Here is a 23,314-nt window from a genome sequence, read left to right as displayed (position 1 = left end):
CCTGGTGTCCTCGCTAATTACTCTGCTAGTTACCCCCTCTTAACAAAACCTACAACTTGCAGTTTTCACAGTTTTTCTTCTAATGAGTTTCAACCAGGATATAACGAGTTAATTCATGAGCTTTAAGAGAGGCCAGTAGGTGGATTTTATTACTTTTCAGACAGAGTCAGGCTAGCTATACCCCCCCCCTGTTTCCAGTCTCTACGCTAAGCTATGCTAACCAGCTGTGTGAGGTAGCTTCATATGTAGATTACAGATGTGAAAGTCTTCTCCACAAGAATGTCCTGTGTGCGTTTAAAGTTCAGCTTTTGTCACTGATATGAACAAACTGTAAAAGCTATATTCTGGAGAAAAAGTCAATTTACTCATTTAACAAACAATCAGTTGAAATATCACAAACCTCACACAGCCAAATACGTCTCAGTAGGTCAGTGCTCGAAGATTTAAGTCTGAAAAATATCCACTGAGAATCAATTAAGTGTGGTCAAAGAGGTCCCTCACTAGGAGTTTTGCCAAGCTCGTAACATAAATAGAGATCACTATAATGTGACATTTTGATCAATACAGTGCTTTAATCTTGTTGCTGTTGTTATTGTTGGTTTTCTGAGGGTTTCCCTTGCAGACGAGCCTCTCACTAATCATCATGCATCATCATTCTCATTGTTATTGGCACCCCACCCACCCACACACACACCCACACACACACACACACACACACACACACACACTCCTGCGCTTTTACATTAATATCTGAATAAATGGTTCAGAGCACACGTTCATCTGATCCTCACTGTCTCTGTAGGTCAAATCTCCGGTGGGTCTTCAACACTACACAGAGGAGCATACGTGTCACCTACTGATGACCTGAAGTATAATCAGGTACAACAAGTCCGTCCCTGTCTTATGCATTGTTAGCTTGTTAAAACAAAACAAAACTGTATCTGGCTAACGTTGTGTTCTCTTGTTGCACTGCTGGCAGAAATACCATAGTTTTAATCCTCAAAGAAGTCCCCTCCTTTATGTGATTTACTACTCCCAGCTGTCATATAGATAAACCATCAACTGCCAGAAGAAGGCATTATTCATAGAATAAAATAAGGAGATGTAAACAAAGGAAAGAAATTAAAACACCAAAGGCATGTTAATGATTACATTTCAACTTAGAAGTTTTAGGTGTGTACAGGAAATACGTCTCCTTCGAATCTCTCTTTTTGCCTCTTTATGACTCATATCTGAAGGGAATGCTGCACATCTGGATGTAGATAAAATAGCACAACAAAACTTAAAGGCCTGATATGAATTGTATAGGTTTTAATAGTGATACTATAAAAATATAAGTCTATAAAGGTCACTATAAACTTGTAAACTATAAACCTGTACAGAGCCCCATTTAAACATTATTGGAATACTGCAGTGGGTTTTTCTCTGGGTCTGGTATTTGGTCCTAAACTGTTGCCAGTAAAAGCTTTTCATAACACCCCATCTGGCAGTGCCATCAGAGGCTGGTTAAGACGTGGCAGTTTCACAGTAATTTAATAGACACTACTGATAGATACCACTATCTGGTCAGCCAGCCGTCTTGTTGTAAAGCTAAACTTATTGAGTTAAGGACACTTCACGTCTGGCAGTAACCTATATTTAGAAACACACAAGTATCACTCACTCTTACAGAATAATGGTACTGAACTGACCTACACCAAAAATAAGTGCTGCAAATTTCAGGCTTCGACGCTGAGGCTGAGTGACATGGGTTTGGCTGCAAACACATTGTTATGTCAAATTTTCTGAGGAAAACAAATCACGAACAGCTCCAGTTATCTATTAATCTGCCCTTTTTTGATTTATCATTTAACCTTTTAGTCCAAAAATGTGAAAAATGCTTTCCCAGAGGTGAAGTTGACATATTAAAACTTCTTGTTTTATCCAACTGACAGTTCAAAACCCTAGGTATTTATTTTTCTCTTACAGAAGACTGAGAAAACCTTTGTTTCAGCTCTAATGACACTATCTATACATTGCAGGCATTTAATTTTATCCTTTTATACACTAAGAATATCTGGCATATATCCAACTATATGGTATCTGTTTGGCAAACTGCATAAATACTGGCATTACTAAAGTATGAGAAGGTTCCCATGCTTTTAACCATGCTGCCTGTTGATGATCTTGGACACATGCTACCTACAGGAGCTAACCTCTGTGTAGTCTGATTAGAGCTCTTCTAACCGTTTAGTTGTGTGAACTGGATTTGCACCAGTCATCTGCTTCTGTTTGTGTCATGTCGTGCAAGTAGATGTTCCAAGCCCAGTGGAAAAAGGAAGTAGCTAATAGCTTTAGCTTGTAAGCTAATGGTCAGGAATAGATGTAATAAAGCAAATATATAGGGTTTGGGTGAGGTTCAGGTCTCAAGGTCGCAGTACCAGTCTGGTTCAGTGGAGTCAGGTCTGAAGTTGGTTTGGGTCTTAATTTTGGGCCAGTGCAGAACTCCAGTGAGGTTAGCATTATTACCGCCACTATTATCATTGGAATTTCATGCGTCATGCTAGCTAGCTAGCTAGCTAGAGCTGACTGTTGTCTAGCAAAGAGTGGTGTGTCAAAAAAAAGTGTTTACATTTTTAAATTCAGTAATTACAGTACAGTTACTAATACAATTAGCACATTGCTACTTTGATGTTTGGGGGTTATTCACTATCAGAACTTTGATGGGGGGCTAATTATCAGTTTAGCTCCGGTCCTGGATGTGCTAGCTTGACGCAGGAGCTTGAGGGAAGCATTTAGCTTTTACCGAAAGAGGAAAAATGTGACTTCAGGTGATTACAAAGTTGACATATTCACATGTTGTGTACTCTTAGCTGTTAGCCACCTGTATGCCCACATTCAGAAGTCACTTACTGTTATTTATGAAGGTAGGACTTTATAGAGAGCTGTGAGCAGTTAACAAGGCTATGCTAACGTTAGCTGCTGGACAGTCAATAAATCTACAAATTGTAGTTCTGCCTGCTTGAGCTGAGTAAAGAAAGTAGTAATTTGAGTGGTGTAACTCTTCACTTTTGCTTCTGAATAATAAGTAATCCTCCCATTACTTTCTGACAATCGTTTATCCTCCTTGTTTCTATGAATCTTTTACACATATTTTACTTGTAGCACGGATCATCACAGCCAATGGACGGGAATCACAATCTTACTTCAGCCTCGATCATGATTTCTGCTCTTTTTACAGGTCTCTTGTCAAGGCTTGCCTTCAGAGCCCTACCCTCCTTTCCAAAACCCTCCCCCACCCGACGCCGGCAACTACGAGGACCAGGCCTTCTACGAGAACCAGGTTCACGTGGGAGGGCGCCCCCCACAGGGTGAACTCAACATGCACCTGCAGGGCCTCAAGTCCACCGGCAACTATGTAGACTTCTACTCAGCCTCGCGGCCCTACAGTGAGCTCAACTACGAGACCAGTCACTATCCAGCCTCACCAGACTCCTGGGTGTAAGGGGAGACGAGGGTGGAGGAGGAGGAGAGAATGGATGAAGGAAAAAAAAGGACGGTGAAGGGGTAGTTTAAAAGGTGGAGGAGCGAAGATAAGAGGACAATTTCCCTCCCTCCCCATCCTCCCCTGTAGTTCCTGAGTAGCATCATAGGTAGCAGGATGACAGAGGGGGAGGATGGAGCGCAAAAAAGGAGACATGAGGAGAAAATCTAAGACATTACACTCCTTTCAGAGACATCTGATGGGGAAGGGGAGAGGGGACAAAAGAGGAACCAGATGCAAACGGAGGAGCGGCCATGCATGTGCATGCACACCACCAACAAAACCGACAAGACACATTTTCTCTCTGTGTTTAGTTTGTGATCAACAACTGCTAGAGAAAGGTCCAGCAGACAGAAAGACCTCATGCACCTGACGGCCTCTGGATACAGAACGTAAAAGCGACGGAACGTGATGAAAGAGAAAATGAAAGGGAAAAAGCGCGACAGAAGAAGTGGGAAATATAACGGGATGAAGAAGGACGATGAAAGAGAAAAAACGGATCAGTGGACTCAGGGACGGAAAAGGTTTTGGATCGTGAGTGGAACGTGTGAGAAATACCTGGGAGAAACCTGTATATATGTGGTATAGCAACATGGCTTTTAGTAATGTGAAGCACAAGAAGCAGAGCTGTAGGACATGTAGAACGTCTGTCACACAAACTTTTGTTTCTTCTATGGCTTCAGCGTGATGTATCCTCCTCTGGGCAAAGAACGCTTCTGGACTTTGTCATTTGTAACGGTTTATTTTTTTTCTTTCGTTGTGTTTCTACTTTTTTAATTCTCGATTCTGGTTGTATAGTATTTGATGTACACTGTACATTTACGGAGAAGCATTGTGTACTGTACATTGCACTATTTTCTGTGTCATGTCAGGCCTTTCGCCACTGGGTCAACCTCACTTCCTCACTAACTACCCCGCCCCCGAACTCACACAAGTACACACAGTATCTGCACTCAGACTTTCAGAACTCATATCACAGCTACAGATAGATGTCAACATGTTGCTAATGTGAAACCCTGGATAGGAATTGGTTATCGAAGCATCATCTCTGGTAGGTCACGGTGCTCCTTTTACTGCCCTACAGATCGTTTTCAGACGGTACAGCTGCCAAAATAGCTGAGGAGAGAGAGAGAGGCTCAAAACAGCCGAGCCGCCTTTTTCCGTGACAAACTCTTTGGTTAGCTTTGGCTTTTTTTTTTGGCGGCTATCTTTCCACATTAACACCACAGATCCCCCCTTTTTGTTCCCACGAGCCGTTCCTTCAGGTGAACTGTGCTCATTGTGTATATAACCGTGCCAAACAAGGGTTATTTCCCCTCAGCTGACGAAGGCATGGGGAGGGGAGGGGGGTTTAGGGGTGTGTTAAAGGGTCCAAGTTCAGCTGAAGCTTTCAGCCGAACATCCTCGCGGTTCTAACGATGCCAGTTTGTAAATGCTTTGGTTTTTCTAAACTGTGTTTTACTGGGATGAAACCCGTCTAACTGCACCAGGACCGGGGAGAAAAATTAAAAATGAAAACTTAAAAAAAATTAAAAAATAAAATAAAAAGAGAGAAAAGATCACCACGGAGGGACTGTGACCGGGCTGAACCTCGCTTCCTCCAAAGTTGTACAAAATTAGTTGATTTCTGTGTTGTAAAATAATCAATGTTTGAAGTACAAAAAAAAAAAAAAAAACTTTTCTGAGAGATGGGTGGCAATTCTAACTTCATGGTAGACGAAACTGTTAATAGAGTTATGGATATATATTATATAAATATAAATATATACTTTTTATGTGCAGATGTGGATGTCACTTATAGCAGCAACATTATGGAAAAAGACTTGTAAAAAAAAAAACTACAAAAAAAAAAAACAGCTACATGTAGGAATTTTGTTCACATTTTATTTTCTGGTCAACACACTAAATTGTCAACTTTGTGTAGTAATGTTGTTGCTATGTGGAGTAGAGTAGACCAGGGCCCAGGGATCCACGTTGTCACTAAAGAAGTCCAAAAAAAGGTGCTACATCCGTGAGAAGTATTTCCAACATGTCTGTACTTTAACTGTGCACAAAAATGTTTGCCCCCCCTCACCCCCCCCTCCCTTGCCCCCCTCTCAACGACTCATTATCAGCTGATTCCGAGTGTTAGAAATGTCACAGGTGACCGTTTTAAATCACACAACAGAACAATCACAGGTTTGTTTCCTCCCGTGCATGAAGCTCCCAGTTCTGATCGATCGGTCTCATGATGCTGAAAGAGCAAAAAAAAAAAAAAAAACCTGCACCCATGAATGCATGAGTATTTGTTGTCAGTAAATCTGAAGCTTAATGGTGATTTTGTTTTTTACATTTTTTTTTTTTACTTTATATTTCTAAGTGAGAAAGGCTAAATTGTAAAATGTGACAACAGACCCTGGTTCTCCCTACCCACTGCTGTTTAGAAGTCCTAGAGGTCATCTTCTGATGCTTGACAAACGACTCATAATGCAAACTGTCCCCCACGAAAACACTGGATGAAAAAACAGACGTACTGTATTTGTTAGTAAGCATCTGGAAACTGACAACGTTATGTATGTCCTTGTGATCCTTAGGCAGAAAAAACCTGACTGTAAGACCTGTATGAAGATATAACATCGGTAACCTTTTTGTTGCTAGACCAAACGTGTTTTAAAAAGAGAATTGTGAATCTTTCTATTGCCTCAAACAGATTGCAACTGCTCCAAAAAATATAAACAGACCATCAAAGAGCCTCTGATTTTGGGAGTCGTTTGTTCTCTTGTCAAAAAAATAATAATTTTTTTGAGTGTGTTTTCCAAAACGTCCTGTTTTCCACACAGCCATTGCTCTCCATCTCCTTCGGTACAATTTGCAAAGTCCCTCTCCAAGAATTGAAACTCACCTCCGACAGTTCATCCATCACAGTGAACGATCACGTTTTCGGTCAAAGTAAGGTTATTGTTGGACGTTGGTCCAGGGAGGAACCATTTTTCAAATCTCTCCTGGGGGAGTCAGATGCAGTCAAGGCCACTTAAAGGTGCCCTGTGTGGTTTTCTTGTACTGCGGTTTACATTCAGCGCTATTTACAAAAATGCACTGTGCACCGTTTAAGGGGGGGGCAGACGTTTAAGAGTGAACCGAATCAGAGTGACCTGATCCGAATGGTTAGGGCGCATACCACATGGCCTCACATGCCCTGAGCAGCGAGCCCGCGGTTCCACTCCTGGCTGGCGGGACAATTTTCTACACGTCCTTCTCCCTTAATTTCCTGCCCGTCTCTACTGACTCAAATAAAGACATAAAAGTGAAGAGAACGGGCTCAGGTCCAAACAATCCCTGCTATACTACATTTTTTCGTAATAACGATGTGTGCACTGGTCGTGTTCCAGTTTAGGAATGCTACTAAAATATAACGAAGCTGACATCTACACGGTGTGTTCTGCTCTTACCTGGGAACTTGGAGGCAACAGAGGCCCGACAGAAAGTGTTTGCCGCAAGGCTCCCATTTGGCCACGCTGACAGCTGACTGACAGCTGACTGACAGCTGACTGACAGCTGACTGACAGCTCAAACAGCCTCTCCAGTTTGCTGGGAGAGATAGCCAGAGGTGCTGTGGACCGGGGACAGAGACCGAGACACGTCTAATTAAAAAAAAAAAAAAAAAAACCCAGACAGAGACCAAGTCCAAAGACTCTTACAGCTCTTTGAAGTCTTTTTAAATACCCCCCCCCCCCAACACCTTACATACTGTAGATGTAAAGGTGTTGTTTCACATCAGAAAGCTGAGACGAGAAGAAGAGAAGAGATAACTGCACACAGGTGAGTGTTGGCGTGTGTGCATGCCTGTACATACCTGTGAGCATGTGTGTAATTGGGTCATGAGCGCTCCCTGGTGGTCATTACAGCAACTGCACCGTAGGTCAGGGTGGCAGCCATTTTAGTCTCTCAGGCCTGTTGTGCTCGGCTCTGTCTGCAGATAGATCACCTCACCACGGGCTCAGATTTTTTATCAGTGAGAGGTGGGATCAGGTCACGGTGGTTCCCAAGACAGATGTCTCCAAACGTCTCTGCTGACAACAGCCAGGCTTTAGGTCAAGTCGGAGATTCTCGCAGTGATTCAGAACTCTGTAAATCATTTTGTATTTACTACCGACCCTGATCACTTCAAAGTTTTATCAGCTGTGTTGTACCCTTGATATACATTCTTTTACATTTCATTATCATCATCCTCATCATCTAATCACATGTCTAATGCAATTGCCAATTACGTGTGCGCTCAAAATTAATTTACTTCCTAAAGCGAAATCTAATTTTTGGGGGAATAAAAACATAATTTAATCAGTATCTTTAGTCAGAGTTACACTTTAGTCAATCCAGCACTGAAGAAATAATGTTGAAATTGGTTATTAGTGTCACAAATAAATTAGATTACAGAAAATAAAGATTCTATATTAACCTCTGCTGTACTGTTATATACTTAAAACCATGTTTAGTTTCCCTGATATAGATGACAGGTGATATTGTATATGTTTCTTTATTGTAAGGAACTCTCTCTCTCTCTCTTATTAAAACATGTTTTTAGTATAATTTTATTCATAATTTAAAAAAAAAAATACAGATGAGAGTTTCTTAAATGTGGAGAAACATGCCGAGGTGTTGAGTGTTTCAGCCCTGAACACTGTCTGCAGGTGCAGTGTGGCATGTCTCCGCTGCTCATTAAGCTGATGGCTCTGAGTGGACGGTAATAAGAGAAGGCAACTCTGATGAGTGTATCAGTATATTTATCAGCTCCTCTCCGTTCTCATATTGATTTTGTCAGCTGGACAGTGGGAAGACGCTGTTGAGAGAGACTTCAGTAAGAAAAATTAAGCTGCAGCAGCTTTCACGGTGAGGGGAACAGGAACAAGGGTTTTGAAAAGTGAGGAAATTACGCCCCAGATACTAACAGGCTCCAGTCCACTTCAGTCCACCGTGGTCCAGTCCAGATACAAAACTGGATTTTACTGACAGATTAAATATTAAAGGGACATTTAGTAAAAAAAAAAAATCATCTTCATTTGAATTTATTTCTTGTTGTTTTTGTTTTTTGCTTGTAGTCTGTACCGATGTGTTAACTTTCTCAAAAGTTAATGGGACCCGAGGGGACGGCTAAACCAACAATTTTGTTCCAGTTCCTATTGGTTGCCACTAGAGGGCAAAAAACCTTATATGTCTGCAGTGAGTATGTTTTTTCTCATTTATCTTTAATGGAGATTTTCACACAAAATGATCCACAATTGTTACTTTTTCTCACTGATCTTTTTCTTTTTTTAGAAATATATCTGTATCTTATAACAGCTACAAATGTTTTTTTGTTTTTTTTCATAACTGACATTACAATAATGAAATTTATTACAATGCAAAATTCAAATTCACATGTTGTCACACAGGAACAGCTAACGGTGGCCCTCCTGTACTCACAGAGCAGGAGACGTATATATATATATATATATATATAGTACGCGACAGTAGCACCAAACAGTGGACTATCTCATGTGATTATTTTGGAAGTCAACAAGTCACAGTTTAGCACTAAGCTGTTTATTTTTGGCTCTGCTATTCAAATTCTCCACAAAGCCCTTACAAAGCCTGTGTGAGCTGGCTCCTCAGCTCAGCTGTAAAATAAGCGCTTCCCTTTGCATCCCCTGCAAATACCTGTTGTACTATTCGTCAGTGTAAAATGGCTTCTGGGCTTTCTCCTGCGCACTCAGCGATCCTTTCCTGTGGCAATCTCGCCGTAGCAGCCAGTCACCAATCTTCATTTGGCCGTGTCGGAGCTGTCCTCTGCATCCTGGTAAAATCCCTCCGACTGGTTGTCACCTTCCTGCCTTTTCAAGACCCATTTCTGCCTGTTTGACATCCCTCTTTTAACAAATTTTACTATCAAATCCCACTTTCTTCCACCTTTTACCTTTTACCTTGTACATCCTTTACTCATTCTTTCCCAACTCAGCATGGCCTCCTGTCTTATTGCTGTTTAACCCTTCTCCTGATTAGTCTGTTATAAATGAGATTTATATATTACCAAACTGCAACAGCAAATATGTTTTTTTTTAGGTAATGTAATTGCAACTGCTCCTCCCGGGCAGACCGGACGCAGCAGTGTCTCGGTATCGGAAAGTGACGAGCCGAGCCGCCCGGGCTAGTTAGCATGCTAACTTCAGTGACGGACATAAAGGCCAAACAAGAGGGCTGCTCTCCACCTGACATAATCCAGCCAACGATTATGTGTCCTACAAAATGTATTTGCTGTTGCAGTTTAATTTGTAGGAGACAAGGGTTGTAGTTATCTCCACCTCTCCCATGTTCTTGTGTTTTTCTAAGGAGATGACATTTTCTAAGGGTTCAGTGTTTTTTTTCAAGGGTTCAGAATTAGCAGCAAAAGTGTCAGTACCGTTTCCAAATAACCACACGTTAAAGGCCTCAGTATATTTCACCTGAAGTGCTTGACGGATGGTCGACTGGCTTTGGAAACACCCAACTGTTGAGCAGCGTGTGCATACTGGTTTATGCAGACACCCTATGTAGTATAAGCACAAACCTGAGTGTGTCTGCAACTTTTTAAAACTATATCAGGCCTTTTAGACTAAACTTTTTCCCACCCCAGATATTTATATTTATATTCATACAAGGGAAAATACATATTGTGCCAAATTCAAGGTCATTAGCACAGAAATTGCCTATAGCAGCCTGTAAACTCATATAATTAATGCGGTCCACTGCGCTGGACCATCTGACTAGCTCTTCATTTGAAGCATGCTGAAGCCCTTACACTTGGTTTTCCTTTGTCTCTTTTTGCCACATGTCACTGTCACATACATTAAAGCTGCCAGCGTGGAGAAAATGATTTCTGCCGGCATTCAAGCAGAAGCTATAAACACTATTCTGTAGATTTCTTCTCCCTGAGATCCTGTGTCTCCCACATTGCATCACAAATGATGTTTTACAAACGTGTGAACTCAAGTAGAAACAAGGCAACAAATTCAACAAAGTCGGCAAGCCCAGAAAACAAGAGATGAAAATTTGGAGTTCATTCATTCATTTTAAAGTACTTCACCACTGTGAATTGTAAGAGCCATGCGAGTGTTTTCCACACGCCCGAGCTCTTTGAAGATGCAGCAAGCCATGTCCTACTTTGTCCTCTTCCCCTTTATCCCCTCACCTCCTCCTTGTCAGAAGTAACAGCCTTTGCCTCTCCTCCTCCTTCCTCCTCTCTATTCTCTTCATCTTGTAATCCCACTTGGGTATCTGCAGCTGGTTGCGGTTACTGCTCCGCTTGAGTTTTTCTGGGGTAAAGTTTGGAGCCGGGGCTTTGCAGAGCCTCACTTTGGGCACCACGATGCCCGGCCGCACGCTGCTTCTCCTCAGCATGTTGAGCGGCAGGAGACTGGCTCGTCTCATGGCCACCGTGGACGCTGCGGCCACGTTGCTGAACAGCTGGGGCTGGAGGCTGGCCCTCCGATCCCTCGCCTTGGGGATGAGGAGAACCCGCGAGTTCTGGAAAAATATCCTGTAGTTGTTGAGTCTGTCCGGGCCCAGGCGCTTCAGCTCGGCCACCCGTTGCCTCCTCAGAATCTCCTGCACGGCTTGGCGACGCTTCCCGACGCACGGTGGGCTGCCCGGAGACACTGTGCGGCAAGCTATGGCAATGAACGGGCTGGAGATACTGGTGGTGATCTGGACCATGTGGTCAAGAACGCCATCATCCACGGGGTTTACCTTGTTGTTGATGTAAAACCTATAGGGGCAGCAGGAGAGAAGGTTGATCAAACGCCTCCAGCAGGACTTTCGCTCTTGGGCCTGGGCCAACAGCTCCTGCACAAGAAGATCAAACGTTGTAGTTTAGAGGAAACATATTTCGAATCTGCGTTTTTGAATTTCTCACACAGACATAAAAGCATTAGCAGTATTAAGAATGTAGACTAATGAACGTGTTAACCTCCAACATGGGCCACTCCCGACTGAAGGAGTCACAGAACTGCTCAGCGCAGGGCTTCAACATCAGCCGCTGCATTAGATAGGCCGTCTCGTATCGACCAGTGAAGAGAGCCCACTCCCTGGGTGTCATTCTGCGGCCGTTGTCCCGTGCCTGAATATCACTTCCTGGAAGCATGAGGATTCATGGAGACGTTACAGCTGTACTGTAATCTGCTATACATTTGTTCACTGATTCGCTACAGCAGAGGTGATTTCTACCCTAAAATGTGTCTTAAGTTAAACACACCAGCCAGCATGAGGGACCTGACACACTCGGCGCGGCCCTGCATGGCGGCCTTCATCAAAGCCGTGAAGCCGTGACAGTTCCTCCTCTCGATGTCCAGCCCAGGGAAGTAGTTCAGCAGGTAATTAGAGATGAAAATATGACCTGCAGACGGGACAGAAACATGGACATGTCGGTCTTATGTAAGCTGGAGTTTCTACGTACAGTGGCACAGGTAAAGCTCGCCAGTCCTCACAGACGTAAGTCTATGAGGCAGGTTTCAGCAGTGAATGTTGAGTCCGTGCCAGTGGCGCGGCTTAATGGAAATGTTGGTCAGTGGGTCAATCCACCATTTTGGTCCAGACTGAAATATCTCCACAGCTACTGGAGGGCTAAGACGGTCTAAGCCAAGACGGTGAACGTTTTAAATGTTACCTACTCAATAATCAGCATGCTAACAATAGCACACAGCTCAAAGCGTCACTGTGCCAGAGTACAGCCTTGCAGAGCTGCTTAGACCCAAAGGCTTGTTAATAATGAGTAATGTGTGCTTTTGAATCAGTGTCAACCTGTCGCGGTCTCACTGGTCAGAATTTGGTGAATTTATTTCCCCCGTTCACAGCAGCTTCATGCTGTTCACTGTATCAAGACATTTGTACATCATTTGGGAAAAAAGGAAAGTTGCCCAGAAAAAAAGAAATCCTCCTAAACCTGCATCATATTCTGAATCTAATTGTTCTGTCTCCATCGTTCTGAAACCACAACACAACAGATGCTGACAACGACTCATTCTCACTACTGTCACATAAAAAGAGGCAAAGATTTAATGTTTAGACGACAAATCTACATTTAAATCCAGACCATAATAATATGTGCCGCTCTAACTGAGCAGACACGGATCCACAACAAGGTCTTCACGACTCTGAACTGAATATGAGGCCAAAAGAAGAACATTTACTCTAATGATGTTACATTTCTTTAAAGAATAGCATCATAGGATAAACATCATGGACATGTACTGTAATATTATCAGATAGTATTTTTATTTGATCCACTCTGGATCACTCTGTTCTCATTCCCTCCTCTTCTCTTCGTCTTTCACTCTCTCAGCTCCTCTCATCTCTCCATGGAAACGTTGTGCTGACTGCTTCTGCTGCTCTGCTCATATTCATCAAGGCAAGACCAGTGCGATCCCAGAACACGAGTGAAAAATTACATCGCTATCATGGAATTACATTTTCATTTTCAAGTTTACATGATTAGCTTAATAGTGACTTTAATATTTATAATTTTGGCCTGTTATTTTTCCAGATGCTTTGAGGATGGAGCGCTAATAATCATGGAGGAGAATCCAGCCTTTTTTAAGAATTGACATTTGTTATTCCTGAGCCCCAGAACAAACTGGTGAGTATTTGTGAACGTGCTGCACTCTCCTCTAAAGTAAGGAACCAAAGGGAGAACCTTAAAATGTGCAACGTCATCCCAGTTTGCTCTAGAACAATGAATGGGGCTCTGATGCTGCGAGGCCACAACGTATTTGTGTAATATTTGAGTGTTTCAAATGTTAAGCTTTATATCCAATTCAACATCTGGATGACAGCTGTTAGGAGGAACTCTACTTAGTGGCTCAAAGTCACTTCAGCTTTATAACTTCAGCTATTATCCACGATATCAATGTGTGTCACTCAGTTTTAGTCAATTCTCTGAGAAGCTGCTCGGCCAAAACTGAATACTTCACTTACAAATATATTGATACTAAGCTCTTGAACATACATGTATACTATCGGGCATATACTGTACATACATGTTCACATACAGTTATGCATGCGGCCGCTGTGGGACACCGTAGTTTTGAGGTGTGGGACGCCATCTTTGTTTAATGTTTTCTTGTCTCGTGGTACAAGGTAAGCAGTCTGCATCATCTTACAATAACTTCATTTAAACCACACTTCCAGTCTTTCTGTTAAAACTGTGTGTAAACAGCATGTTAGTTGTTTATACAGTGTATGTGGAGATCATGTTAGTAACAGTTTGCCATGGCTCTGAGACGTGAGCAGTTGTATTTCCTGTCTTAAGGTTGTTTGTAATTTTAGCTAGCCGGCTAGCTTTCTGTGCGTCACCGCAGCGGTTGATCAGTGGAAACAGTGTGGGATGTCTGAGCTGGGTGGGTGCAGGAAGTCATGTTATTCATCTGCTAGGTACTTTAGATCAGCAGTTAGTGATGGCTTCTCTCTCTCTCGGTCGGTGTTTTTGTAACTTCAGTGTAGAGGATTGTGATGTCTGCTGTCATGATAGTATGCATGTATGTATGCAAGTACAAATGTTTACCATGTTTTTACGCGTGAATCTGATTCGACAATGACAGTCCAATCACAGTGTCCAACTGTTCACTGAGTTAATAATGGTAAGTGTAATGAATTTTAATTAAAAATGTTACTCAATACTGTATTGTGAACAGCTGCCTAAAATGACCTGGTTTTCCCTGCAATAGAAAGTTTGTTTTAATGCAGGTCTAGCTTCTATATTAATACTGTGAAAGTATCAAAGCGCTCAGTCCACAGAGAAACGCACACAGCCTGTATTCAGAAACTGAGCCTTAAAATCTGCTGTGAGGACTTCTGTAACTTTATGATGTCACAATAAAGAAAAAAAATGTATAAAATATACTAAGGCCACTAGATGTCACCTAACAACAAAATGTAAAAATGGGTCATAATAATCTGCTGCACAGACGATGTTTATAATGTTTTTTTACAGGAGGACAGTCGCCCACTGATACATCTCCTTATGGATCAAAACTTCAAATCAAACACAGGAGGAGTGTAAAATATGGGACCTTTAAACAATATTTTGCTATTTTTTTTATCATCCTTCAAACAAAGTTTAAAATGTAAATAATATTTACTTTTTGCCCTTGTAATCCATGCAAATGACAAACTAATTCATAAACAGAGATTAATATCAGATACACAGCAAAGTTATGAACGCAAGTGAATAAATGTAGTAACTCAAGTTCAAACTTAATTTGAGAGCACAAATTATTGCACAAATTAGTTTTTTATATCCCCCAGCGACACTTACTGTCGAGGACAAATGTAAATATTCATGTAAACAGCAATTTAGCAACTTTCTATTGGAAAAATAGAATCTAAATAATGTCTAGCACTGTCACCCTCAGACCAAGTTCTGTGCAGAAGTTGCGTCCTGATTTCAGACTTTGTCAGCCACTTCTGGGATTGGATAAGTAGCCTAACTTTACTGTGACTAATGGAACGTGAAGTCAAACTGCAGCTTTTTACCATTCAGCACGGCGTCTTCAACGTTCACAACCTGAGTTCCTGACTGACCTGACCGAGTAAATCCCGTCTAAATCCAATGCTAATGGAACAGTCTGATCTCCTGAAATTCCTTGAGGTGAGCATAATGCAGAATTTTAGCACGCAACGGGAATCCATTATGCAGACAGAGCAAGGAACAGAAGCATGGTTGAATGGAAAGGTGAAGGGGATGGTTAATACTAGAACGTGACCTCAGTGGATTTAAGTCCCAAACCGTTGTCCGCTTTCTACCTAGTAAAAGGTGTCAGGGAAAGTTTTATCCTCTCATCCAGTTGACCACTTTCTCTGCAGTCATGTAGACTCACAGTCTGGGTCACCTGCCCCCCCCCCCCGCGAGGTGTTGCAGAGTACTTTGTCAAGAAAGGGGATCAATACTTTTTTTAATGAAGCAGAAAATGAAGAGTAGTCTGCAGCTATTCATCACAGGCCACAGTGAGCCATTCATCATCGTTAGCAGATGAGAGGCCGGGGCGCTATGTCTGATACATGTGGCTGCATCGTTATGAAATTACTTACGATGGTACTCTCCAATGCCAGCAAATAACAGTGATCCTTGCGAGCACCAGACCTCATAATAACGCTCCAAGCTTTAATTTGGACCAATTTAGAAACTCAATTCTCTGCAATAAAAATTCTACCACTGTAAATTATGCATCTAAAGTAGTGTGGGAGAAAACGAAACATAAACGCATGCAGGGCAACATGTCTCGCTGAGAGAGATTAGACATCAGCTTATTACATCATGAGGAACATTACATAAGGTCTGTCTCAGTCGTCCAGGTCTGTAAAACAACATTGAGATGGTTTTTGCTACTTAGATCCACAAATAAATCTTCTTATGGATCAACACTTGGGAAAAGTATAAAAATGGGACCTTTAAAGTGGTAGCAGTTGATATTTGGCCATATAGACCTTGTGTCTGGATTTGAATCAGGAGCCATAACAATGAAACTGCTCCACATCGTAGTAAATGGAGGCTCAGACTCAAACTCAGTAAACTCTCCATCATCTCTACAGAATCTTTTTATGGATCTCCTGTCAAAGCACATCAGCGTGGCTCTGTCTCACTCACAGAGATACTTGCAACAGATGATTTCATTTGCTTTGACTGAGTTGGTACTTTCACCGTCGGCATGTAGAAATTTCACTCGCTCAGTGCATGAATAGTGAATTGATTTTTTTTAATGCTTTTCTTTATGTATGAGGCTGGTCTAAGTTTAAGCTTGTCTGGTACAAGTCTTTCCACTTTGATCGGAAAAGAGAGCAATGCCACTTAAAGCAAGATTATACTTTTGTGAAACAGCTGCTACAAATGGCAATTGCAGGGTTTTAGCGCTCTGAATACAAGGTTCTTTTGATTAAAGTACAAGAACAATTTGGATTTTAGTTTGTTTTTATCTTTTGCTCCAATCATTGGTTTTATAAGTTGTGATAATGTTGTATTTACCAAAGCAATTGCTGAAAACTCAGAATGCAGCAAAATCAGTAAAAAATTATTATATTTCGAAGGCGAACGGTAAAAACTTAGAACTGATGGGCTCCTTTTATATGGATTAAAGAAACGATACTGTGTGTTAATTAATGAGCTTGAGACGTGCTGATGGATGGATTTTCATACCTTCAGACAGAGCCAGGCTAGCACTTTCCCCCCGTTTTCAGTCTTTATGCTAAGCTAAATTAGCAGGTTGCTGGTGGTATCTTAATTTTTTTTACCATACAGACATGACAGTGGTATCAATCCTCTCATCTAACTCTCAGCAAGAAAGCGAACAAACATATTTCCCAAACTGTTGATTGCTTCCTTTAACTAAATGATCTCAATAAAATACAGTCTGTACTTGCTCTCACAGCTGAGGGAGAGGTCTCATTAGGCGGATAAGTGATAACACCTGTGCTGCTGGACCCTGGCGACAGTGGAGAGGTAACAATGTTCCTTTGTTGTTTGTTTTAGGAGGCTTCCTGTGATTGTTTCATTTGTTTACAATAACCAATACTAGTTTAAATGTTCTGAAATTATACACAAAGGTGATCAGGGTGGCTTTACCTGCTTGTGCTGCAGTAATGAGAGCGGTGTTGCCCTCATTATCCTGCCAGTTGACATCCAGATATGGGCAGTAAGAGAGGGCGATGACCACGTCCACGTAGCCATGGTAACACGCCATAATCAGACCAGACTGAAACACAAAAACAGAAGAGTGCTTGAGTTTCGGCTTCCCACTTATGTCTGTGATTGATTCTAGCTCTTAAAAACACCAGTAATTTTGTTTCTCTGGGCTACAGTGAAACTTTTTTTTTTTTACAGATTCACGGTCATATTTCCCCACAGGAGAAAATCATTGCGGCAAATTCTCATAAAAAGAAATAAAGCTTCTCGGTCATCCCGCCTGTGAGCATGGTAAGAGGCTGCTTTTCACAGTGTGTGCCAAAGAGATAGAGACGCTGTAATAGACTGTTAACTCAGACTTAACGTGGGTTTACAGCTGGAGTGATCAGTGACCAAACACTAAACTGTCCAAACTGCTTCTGGTTGATTTTCCTCTGATTTAAAAGGGTAATATCTATTATATCAGAGTAAATTACTCTGATATAACAGTGGTAAAGACACAACAGCATGAAGCAAAATGAGGTGTTTTATTTCTAATTCCTGTCATGGTATGAAAGCGTCTTCTCACCAACATTGCTGAGGGGAAGAAGTCCAATGAAGCACATAACCAAAGTGGTCAGATGATCCGACAGTTTCTCATCAAACCACCAGTTTAATCACATTATCTATTATTTTGGATTTACAGTGAACAGCTCTCTAACATCCCAACGCTGACCCTGTTTACACCTGATGTTAACATATGATCTGTATATGGACCTGAGTAGAGAAAAACATGCTATTGCTGGCACCATTGATTGTTAATGGTTAATAGAGGGGGAAATTGAGTCTGCGGTGAGTAATTTGGGTTAAAGTTTGTTGTCTGTTGTTTATACTTCACAAGGTTTTTTCATAAATCTTGATGAGGTGACATGTTAATAGGAACACTTGGACAGCTTCGCTTCACTGATAATTATCTTATTACTTATTTTACAGTGCCGCAAAGCATTAGTGCCATTAGCATTAGCATTAGCTAGCAGCTATCTTGCCAGCATTATACATTGATGAATGAATTAAGCGTTTTCAGCATAAGACAAAATAGCAAAATAAAATGTAATGAAAGGGACTGAATCAGTTAGACATGCACTGCATGTCTAACTGATTGATCTGTCAAACTGACAGCTGCTTCCCACCAGAGAGTTTCTCTAGGATAGGTGTAATGTATGCTATGTACACTTGTATTCATGCATGATAACTCATTTTTGCAGAAAAATTGCAAAATGTCATTAAATGCTCATTTACAATGGTTTTGTGTAGTGTGTCTTTGCATGATGACTTTTCATTAATTCTTTCTGACTCTTTTTGTAAAATATGACACTGAGTCTTAACGTTAACAATATTATTATGTATGTTAATATTTATCTTTATTTATGTCATCTCTGACTGGATATTTACTATAACATTGTACATGGAGAAGTGCTAGTTGTCGTTCCCTTTATGCTACTCACCAAAACAAAAAAATCAACAAAATAAATGAGTGAATAAATAAGATGTCATAAAAATAAAACTATTTTTCATGGTGGAGTCTCATGTTGTCAAATGATAAATACATGAACCGTGGAACCTTTCTTTTGCTTATTTAGTATATATTGTGCATTATGACATATTCCTTACTATTACCACCTGAATTTTCTTCTTTCAGTAACATTGACAAGCATAAAGAAACATGAATGCCAAAGTTTTATCCATTAAAAGGTGTGAGCTGGTGATGCACAAGATAACTGCTGCACAGTTGGTTCTAATACAACAGATATTAAATGTGACACCCAGTTTGCAGTCATCTACCAATTAACGGTTCCTCTTTCGCTCTGCTGCTGTGCAAAGTGATTCAGCAGTGCTCTGAATCAATGAGAGGTTTTCCCACAGGGACCCAACACTCAAGAGGGTGGTCCTTCATTTAGCTCAGCAGAGTCATGTTCTCATAGAAACAACCACTGAAAGCCATTTAAACATCTCAATATCTCAGTAGCAAACAACCTCATGTCATGACACAGAACATGGCAGCATATGCTACATATGTCACCAGGTGTCCTGAGTGTCCTGAAAAACATTACTGTCAAACTATTCCAGGACAATCCCTCTGTCTGTCTCAGCTCTATTAGCATACAGTATCTCTTTTAGCCAGTGCTCAGGTCAGTGTCTTAGGGAGCCTTTTAAAAGCTGAGCCCTGATGACAAGCTGCTTGTTGACATTGTCACTGTGCAGTTTACACTCCCCATCTGTCACTGGAGCTTTAACCAACTGCTCTGAACCCGCCTTCTAGATTTGACTATCAATGGAGCTGCACCGGGATTAGCTAGCCTGAACGTAAAACCTGATGAGACAGTGAGAAAAACTGCCGGGTTCACCCAGGGTCAAAGTGTTGTTTGTGCTTCATTGTACTGTTACGTTACATACCAGAACACATCTTAGTTATTACACTTAAAGTGACCGGTTATGGGATAGTATGTATCAGAAACACTGACACTTTTATAGAAGTTTTACATCCTAGACATAATGATTTTTTTGCTTTGTTGTTCTTTGATCTCTGACTCACATAGTTGTTGTTGCCCTAATGCTGCAAGTCCACACCAGGTACACAGCTGTACATTGACTCTAACCACACTAAGCACTTCAAAGGACCGTAGCAGTGACTGCATGTTTACTTAATTTTATTAATTACTGTTTAATATTTTGCAAACCACGTTATGTTGCTTCAGATTTTTTTAAATCCATTGTAACTGTAATACAAACAATCCTGGAGCATTGTTTGGTTCAATTGACTTTCAAAGGATCTCAAGTTTGTTAATAAATTTGTCCTTTGTTTTTTCACAGTCAGATGTTTTGATCTGACTCTCCAGCCAATAAGACTTTCTGCTGTGCAAGAACTAGAGAGTAAATATCAGTGGTTTCCATTCATATGAAAATCAACTGTCTGACTCCAAACTTGCTTTAGTTGTTTAATCTATCATAATGAATTTTTGCCAAAGTGATATTGTTTTAAAGTAAACCAGTGCAGCCTATTAAGATCCATTTGGATTTAAACTAGATAACTAGATTATTATTAGATTACAGTAACATTGGTAAATTAATGGAACTCAGTGGCTATCTGTAAAGTGGTAAAAAGTAGTTCTAAAAACCTGAAAACCCTCAGAATTCATTGGTAAACGGTCAACAGACTGCTAAATGTACATGATTTGTATAACCAAAACTTATGAAACACTGGTACAATCCTTTGAGGATGATGCTCATGGATCATCATGTATTTTCAAATGTTATAACCACTGTGAGCAAACTGAAGCTTCCAATGTTAAACACTGGGATTGTGTAGACTTTTCTGGTCCTGCTACCTGAAAGTCAAACATTTCATTAAAATGCATTGAGCCACCTACTCTTCTGTTCCTATCTGTCTCCCTCACTTCCTCTTCAGTGACTCCTTGTCTGATCATAATCTTGACGATGATGGCGTTGTTCTCGCAGCAGGCCTTGAAGAAGGAGATGGGCTCGGGGCTCTCAGGGCTCGGGGAACGGTACATTTGAGAGGCGACAGAACTATCGAGGGGATAGAAAGAATCGTCCGAGGCGATGCTACGCGTGTCCGAGTGATCCGGCAGGGCCTCAAAGTCCAACTCCTCGAACTCTTGGTAGATATCATCCTCGTCTTCCCAATAGTTCCGTGTGTAATCAACTTCAGCGTCCTTATGATCATCCTCCTCTGATACTTCACACCCATCTTCGTCAACCGTAGAGAAGGACATGACAGGTGTATCCATCGCCACTTTACTGGTCCTAAACTCAGTCTCGCTGAGTCCATCTCGTCCCGCCACTCCATTCTCTTTAACCTTTGAACCTTCAGCTTGTTCCTCTGTTATTAACACCATTTAAACCCTACCCTGCCCCACACACTTTTTTAAAATCCTTGTGGGGTGCCAGCACAACTCTAGGAGGACCTAGAGTTTATGTCCACTGGCCCGCCACAATACAGTGTCTCATCCTACTTGACGGAAGATTGAATCCTGTCAGGTTCTTGACTTCTATATCCGTTTTTGTCTCTGTCGGGTTTCCCAAGAGACAAGAGTCACCAGAGATCACAGGCCAGGCATAAGATCATTGCCAGCCATCTGTCATTGTCAAATACATCATCTCACTTAACCATAGACTTAAAGATTCCTTAGAACTCCACAAGACAATGTCACCAAGACAGGTTTGATTATAGGCATGATTTCTCCATACTCATGAAGTGACCAAAGATAGTGAATAAAAATGAAATGTCACAGGTTTTCCTCTTCAATGACTTTATCAACGTCACATTTTCTAATGAATTGAGTTTGATAAACCCAAGAGTATCCATGATTTACAAACTGTAGAAAAGTCACACTGAGTCTTCACAAAGGAATCAAAAGCCTCGTCCGTCACATTGAATAATCATGGCAGCAGAACCGAGAATAGCCAGTTTGAATTCCTGAATCCTTGAAGTCTTAATGAGAAGTTAAAGTGGAAGTTGTCCTCTGGAAAGTAGAACAGGCAGCCGTCTTGGTTTCGAAACAGTAACAGAAACTAATCCTGTGTTTCCCTGTGGAGAAACACTGGTCTCCCTTTGATGATGGCCGGCAATGGGATGAGAGACATTCTCTTGAACTGACGCATGATAATCCCTTTAGTCTCTCTCTCTCTAGCTCCAGCTCTTCTGTTGCGTTCCTCTCCCCAGTGACAGGAGAGCTTGAATGTTTTCTGTTGGAATACAAGAAACTGTAAAATTGAATGGTACAAGCTCAGAGGGAATGTCTTAACTTTTGTAGAAATTTCTCTCTTTATATCTGTATGTTTTACATAGGAATAATAGAAGGAGATAAGACAAGTGAACCAGTGTTTTATACCACTAAACGCAGAGAATAAAGATAAAAGAAACAAATGCAGAGACAGTCCTAAAATCCATGCCAAAGTTTACACCGACATTCATTTATTACCTTTGTTCTGACAGAGATATCTTCATTCTCTAAAAGAACTAATGTCATTAGTGCAACTGCTCAAGCTGACCCTACCCCCTTTGGTTTAATCTACTCCTGCACTTAACACTGCTATCTTAAATTGGATTTCTCACCCATGTGACTCCACTTGTATACGGGATACCAAGGGTGTAAGTTTGGTCTCAACATTGGAAGGGACGCAACAGCGGCGCCACCCCTCCAAGACAAAGAGATTGGCTCAACCAAACAGTTTATTTGCATACAAGATCTGAATTAACATTAAGGAAACTAACTGCATAAAGTTGATAATATTAAATATCTTGGTGTATGGCTTGATTCTGAACTTTCATTCAAATAACACATTAATCATGTCTTACGTAAAGTCAACTTTAGAATCAATGTGTTACATCGATCTCAAAATTGCTTTACACACAATAAGAAACTTGCCTCTCAACTTATACTTTCAATTCTTGATTATGGTGATGTTGTCTATCAAAACGCATCAAAAATCAGACCTTGTTTTGATTAACACAGCATATAATAGTCTCTGTAGATTTGTCCTTGATTGTCCTTTTATCACTCATCACTACACAATGTATGATGCACTTAAATGGCCATCTCTAAATGTAAGAAGACACATTCACTGGCTTCAACTTATATTTAAATGTATTCATTTCAATTATCCTCCTTATTTACAACAGTATCTTGTACCTTTTACATCAAATTATCAAGTAAGGCACTCTACTCTGCTCTATTTCTATGTCCCTTGTGCTAAGAAAACAATTGGTAAAAGAACGTTTATGTTTAAAGCCCCAACAGATTGGAATACTTTAACTGTTGATATTAGATCCATTTCATCACTTGGTATTTTTAAACGTGCCTTGTCTTCTTACTTTGAGATGAACTGCTCTTGTTATCAATAAAGCTGTCACTATTTATACCTACTGTTTATACCTTGTGTCTATACCTTATGTTTATACCTGATGTGTATATATGATTATAGTTGGTGATCCACTCACACTCTATTGTTTACCTAGTATTGGCCACTTTGGCCACCTTGTGGTTGTAACGTCGTCAATGTAATTAATGTATGTGGTTTGTCTGTGTTTTTGCTTTTTTTGCTGTTTTGTTCTTATTTTTGTATTTATT

At 40.9% G+C, this 23,314-nt stretch overlaps 2 protein-coding genes across 2 annotated transcripts in view; one reads left to right on the top strand and one right to left on the bottom strand.

Moving 5' to 3' along the window:
• The window catches only part of ctnnd2 (catenin delta 2), a 162,762-nt gene extending 158,976 nt beyond the window's left edge, over nucleotides 1–3,786 (top strand). Inside the window, exons 23-24 of the mRNA XM_022768920.1 lie at nucleotides 803–879; nucleotides 3,221–3,786. Coding sequence (XP_022624641.1) covers nucleotides 803–879; nucleotides 3,221–3,484 — 341 coding nt within the window. The 3' untranslated portion in view covers nucleotides 3,485–3,786. The remainder of the gene's footprint in view (nucleotides 1–802; nucleotides 880–3,220) is intronic.
• Nucleotides 3,787–10,699: 6,913 nt separating this feature from the next.
• LOC111239119 (ankyrin repeat domain-containing protein 33B-like) lies at nucleotides 10,700–20,971 on the bottom strand. The gene is made up of 5 exons (XM_022768917.1): nucleotides 20,591–20,971; nucleotides 17,124–17,253; nucleotides 11,766–11,906; nucleotides 11,481–11,644; nucleotides 10,700–11,356 (listed from the first exon to the last, which is right to left on the bottom strand). Exons 1-5 carry the CDS (start codon nucleotides 20,969–20,971, stop codon nucleotides 10,700–10,702), a joined length of 1,473 nt encoding a protein of 490 aa, XP_022624638.1.
• Between the last annotated feature and the right edge of the window lie 2,343 nt (nucleotides 20,972–23,314).

The sequence above is a fragment of the Seriola dumerili genome, unplaced genomic scaffold (genome assembly GCF_002260705.1).
Source record: "Seriola dumerili isolate Sdu_G_001 unplaced genomic scaffold, Sdu_1.0 BDQW01001892.1, whole genome shotgun sequence".
NCBI lineage: Eukaryota > Metazoa > Chordata > Actinopteri > Carangiformes > Carangidae > Seriola > Seriola dumerili.
The sequence above is the reverse complement of the archived record's forward strand: the minus strand, read 5'-3'. Positions and strand labels throughout refer to the sequence as shown.

What these genes read in the sequence shown, in the direction of transcription:
- LOC111239119 (XM_022768917.1), bottom strand. Translation starts at nt 20,971, where the DNA reads ATGGATACACCTGTCATGTCCTTCTCTACGGTTGACGAAGATGGGTGT. An exon ending in AGACAGATAGGAACAGAAGA is followed by an intron (nt 17,254 to 20,590) that starts GTAGGTGGCTCA and finishes TTTGTGTTTCAG; the next exon opens with TCTGGTCTGATTATGGCGTG. An exon ending in CATTACTGCAGCACAAGCAG is followed by an intron (nt 11,907 to 17,123) that starts GTAAAGCCACCC and finishes TCCCGTCTGCAG; the next exon opens with GTCATATTTTCATCTCTAAT.